Source organism: Pogoniulus pusillus, chromosome 1 (assembly GCF_015220805.1).
Source record: "Pogoniulus pusillus isolate bPogPus1 chromosome 1, bPogPus1.pri, whole genome shotgun sequence".
NCBI lineage: Eukaryota > Metazoa > Chordata > Aves > Piciformes > Lybiidae > Pogoniulus > Pogoniulus pusillus.
Genome location: NC_087264.1, coordinates 21,899,494 through 21,903,942, shown reverse-complemented (window position 1 = coordinate 21,903,942; position 4,449 = coordinate 21,899,494). Strand labels below are relative to the sequence as shown.

The 4,449-nt window shown below is 55.5% G+C and overlaps 1 protein-coding gene across 1 annotated transcript; it reads right to left on the bottom strand.

Moving 5' to 3' along the window:
- Nucleotides 1-289: 289 nt before the first annotated feature.
- Nucleotides 290-4,165, bottom strand: ZFP36L1 (ZFP36 ring finger protein like 1). The gene is made up of 2 exons (XM_064143732.1): nucleotides 3,805-4,165; nucleotides 290-2,997 (listed from the first exon to the last, which is right to left on the bottom strand). The coding sequence occupies exons 1-2, from the start codon at nucleotides 3,859-3,861 to the stop codon at nucleotides 2,047-2,049; spliced, it is 1,008 nt and encodes a 335-aa protein (XP_063999802.1). The 5' UTR covers nucleotides 3,862-4,165; the 3' UTR covers nucleotides 290-2,046.
- Nucleotides 4,166-4,449: the final 284 nt, after the last annotated feature.

Here is a 4,449-nt window from a genome sequence, read left to right as displayed (position 1 = left end):
GTGCTAGGTTGGACTGGATGAGCTTGGAGGTCTCTTCCAAGCTGATTGATTCTATGATTGTAAGGTTAAGACACCTCTAGGGTGGGTGACATCAAGTATTTGCCTTCATTCAGCCTGTGACCCCACATGCTTCCAGGGCTGACCCACTGCATCAGGGGAGTGGAGAAATACCTGTGCACATGATGAGTGCACCTCAAGGGTCAAGAGGAGGGAATTATCTGCATTGAGTGGTTGTCTAAACACCAGCCCCTCCATTTCTTTTTTTCTGCAAGTAAAACCAGCTTGTCAGTTTCTTGAAAAAACTTGGGGTTTATTGATTTAAACTGCAAACAGTCGTTACAAAAGATATTCTCTTTTAAATAAAACTCACACAAAGAGGGAAGAAAAAGAGAAAGTAATGTAGTGAACAGTAACAGGGGGGAAAAAAAATACATTCATTATTCTCTTTGTGCCAGTCCCGTTCACCTCGGCAAGGAAAACTCCATACTTGGAATACAGAAATGCAAAGACAAACTATATTTGGAATGTCTTCAGATAGGCACTTTGAGCCCAAGGCTTTTTCTCCTTGAAGAATCTATACAAAAAAAGGAAGGAAAAGCTCTTCCTTCCACGCTGTCTCACAACAGAGCTCAGGGTATGTACATTCTAAAGCCCAGGAAGGCAAGACCCAGGAGAGGGCAAGAGGAGAAGAGAAGGAAAGTCAAAAGAAGCACATTAACTCAATTTGCAGTCCAACATAAAAAAAAAAAAAAAGAGGGAAGGGAAGGGAGGGGAAATTCTAAAATAAATAATCCAAACACAGTTTTTTGCATTTTTTTTTAAATTAATTTTTCATTTTTTAAAATAAAATAACCAAAAAAAAAGTGTAAAGTTACAAAAAAATGTCATTGTAGTATAATATATTAAACTGTGGGGAGGGGAGAGGAAAGGGGGGGAGGAAAAAAAAAAAAAAAGGAAAAAAGACACTTCACAATCTTAAGATTAATATGGAAGATCATAATTTAAACATAAAAGAATATATTCTATGGATTCATCATCCCGATAAATATGAACAAAATTAACAAAAAAAAAAGCATAGGTTTCGGCAATAAATACGTTTTGATAAGTTAAATAAGCTTTTTTTTTTTTCTTATATTGTTGTGCAGTGACAAGCAAAATTTGCTCTCCAATTTCTGAAAAGTTATACAAAATTAAAAACCCAGAAAAAAAAAAACCAAACAAAACCAAAACAAAAAAACCACAAAAAAAAAAAAACATAATAAAAAGCTTGGCGTGAGTGCTCTAAGATAGTTCTAAAGTAATCTAGAGCAAAAAACCATTAAAGCTATGTCTACTGGAACTTTGTTTACAGGAACTTGCATGTGTGTGTGTGTGTGTGGAATGACTTCTGTCGGCCCCACCCCCCCTCTATTTCTTTTATTTGTTTTAAAGATGTCACATGAATACACGGGGAACTTTTTAGCACCAAAATCAAGTCTCTCATAGTCCATCTGGGGTTTTGTTTTTGTTTTCTTCCTCCCAGTTTTAAGTCCCACCATGTTACAATCTTTGTCCGTTCTCAGCTTTTCTTCCCGCAGACCTGAGCGGATCCAGGCAAGATTTAGTCTTTAAGGGGAGAGAGGAGGATTAAAAAAAAAAAAAGCAGTGTACGTTAACGCCTGCCCACATGCCTGCAGCCTAGCAGAAAACTGGCCAGTCGGGGAAAGACTGGGAGAGGGCAATGCAGTACGCGGCCAGTGGAGGGAGCTGGATCTGGACATTTCCTGCACATCTGGAAGTGCACAGAGCTGCTGGTGCCCTCTGCAGCTGGAGAGGTAATACAGTCACAGTGAAAGTGTTAAAAGGCACTAATTTTGTAAACGTTATTGCTTTTCATCGTAATTTGGCACTTAAGGTTTAAGCAAGCCAGTGGGTCTACGGCAGGCACGTGGGCAGGTTAACATCCAGCTCGGACTACTGGGGACAGGGTGGGGGGTGGGAGGGGGAGTTCAGCTTAACATCATAACAGAGGAGGAGTTGGGGGGGAGAGCAACAGGCAAACACAGATTAATCGTCGGAGATGGAGAGTCTGCTGAAGATGGGAAGACGTCTTGAGGTGTCCAGGATAGGGGAATCTGAGCCGCTGTGGCTGCTGCTGGAGCTGCTCAGATAGCCCTCCTGGTCAGAGAGGGAGTCCTGAGGACTGGGTGGCGAGTCAAACATGTTGGGGGATTCAGACATGGGCCTGAACAAGAAGGTGGTGGGGGAGCTCCCACTGGGCACCTGCACCCCCATGCTGGGGCCAAAGAGACTGACCAGCTCCTGGCTGGAGAAGGTGAAGGGGTTGCTGGCGCAGTCAGGCAAGGTAGGGGAGCCCAGCAGGTCGTCTGCGCTCAGCATGGGCGGCGGGGTGATGGAAGTTGGGCTGTCCAGCAGCCCGCTGGCAGCAGTGCTGGGGAAGCCGGCGAAGCTGAAGCTGTGCTGCAGGCGGGGTCTGTCGGTGACGGTGGGCTCCCGGCTGCCCGCCACGGCACGGCGCTCCTCCGCGTTGTGGATGAAGTGGCAGCGCGGCCCGTAGGGACAGAAGCCGATGGTGTGGAAGGTGCGGCAGAGCTCGGTCTTGTACTTGGGGTGGCGGGTGAGGCTCCGCAGCTCGTGAATGCCGTGAGCGAACTGGCACTTGTCACCGTACTTGCAGGCGCCGTTCTCCTCGAAGGGGCGGCACAGCTCCGTCTTGTAGCGGCTGGAGTTGACCTGTCCCCCGGGCTGCTTCTGCTGCAGCAGGCGCTCGCCACCCTCCGAGAAGGAGCGGTCCCGGAAGCGGCTTTCCCGGGGGCCCAGCATGGGAGCCGGCTCCCCTTTCAGGCTGCTGAGAAGCTGGTTCTGGTGAAACTTGGAGTTGGGCAGGGTGACAGAGTGCCTCCTAGGGAAACCCCCGCCGGCCGGGGTGCCCACCGCCTTCCTGTCCAGCAGGCACCCGCTGACACCCGAGGGACTGTAATTCAACATCTTGTTGCTCTACGGGGAGAAAGCAAGGACCGGTCACTGTCACCGCCTCCTCCGGCGTCCCCGTACAGCCCCGGGAGCCTTCCTAGGCACCCCGGTGGAGCCCCGCCAGATCCCGCCGCCGGTCGGCGAGCAGGTCGGTCCGGGGAGCGGCGGTCGTCCTGCTCCGCCGGGCCCCCCTCCTCGGCCACATCAGCTTCAGCCCCTTCCGCCCGGGGGCCGCCAAGCCGCCCCCCCCGCACAGCGCACAGCCCTCGCGGCGGGAAGCAACGAGCCGAACCAAATGCCAGGCGCGGGGGAGCCGCGGTCGGCATCCAAAAAAATACCGGAGGCCGGAGTTCTGGGAAAGCCCCCCGGGGGGGCGGCGGCGGCGACCGGGAAGGGCGCAGCGCTGGCGCCCGCCCCGCCGCTCCTTCCACACGATGGCTCCCGCCCAAGCCCCGCCGCCGCCCCGTTTCCCTCTCCGCCGGGGCTGGGTAAGGGGCCGCCGAGCCCCGTGGGGAAGGAGCCTGCCCGGCGCGCGGTAGCACCGCCGCCCGCAGTAGTGTTGCAGCGCGGCAGCCCCGGAGGCAGGGGAAGGGTCCGGTCCCGGTCCCCCTCCCCCCACCGTCTTCGCCCGAGCAGCGCCGAGCCTCAGCCCCAGCAGCGCGAGTGCTGCCCCGCGCTCTCCTCCTCCGGCCGCGGTGGGGAGCGCGGGCGGCGGCGGACCCCGCGCCTACGGGACGGGACGGCCGCGCCCGGCCCCCGCCCTGCGCCACAAACTTGCTCCCGACCGAAAACTCTCGAAAGTGGATTAGGAGCCCCCGGCAGCGCCCTTACCTTGTATAAAACTTCACTCAGCTCGAAGATGGTGGGCGACACCAGGGCTGTGGACATCTTCAGCAAGCGAGGGGAGCAGCGGGAGGGGCAGCGGCACGCAGACACGAGGAGTCACGGCGTGGGTACGGCACAGCCTCCAGCGCCCCGGCTCGCAACCTACCCCACGCCGGTGGTAGCGGTGCCGCTGGTGCTACTTGATGCCGCCCGACCACCGGACCCGCTCACCGCTTCCAGCGGGTTCGGCGAAAGCTCAACTTATAAAGTTTCGGACTCACCCCCCTGGAGGCGGAGCCGGCGGCGGGAGGAAGGGGAGGAGGAGGAGGAGGGCAGGGTGATTGACACTGCGACTGAATCACCCGGGCGGGCAGGCCCGGAGAAACTTTCGAGAGGAAGGGGGGGTGGCCCGCCCGGGGGGGGACAGGCGGGAAGAGGGACGGAGGGGGAAAAAATTAATAAAAGAAAGTAAAAGAGGGGGAGAGGGGGAAAGAAAGAAAGGAAGGGAAAAAAAAGGCAAAACAAACCCAGCGCGGCCGGGAGCGCGCGGTGCTGGCCGCCGTGCTCCGCGCTGGAGGTGGCGGTTGTGCCGCCCGCCGCCGTGTGGGCGCGCGTGTGCGCGGGGCCCGCCGGGGGGCGGCTCCGCACCCC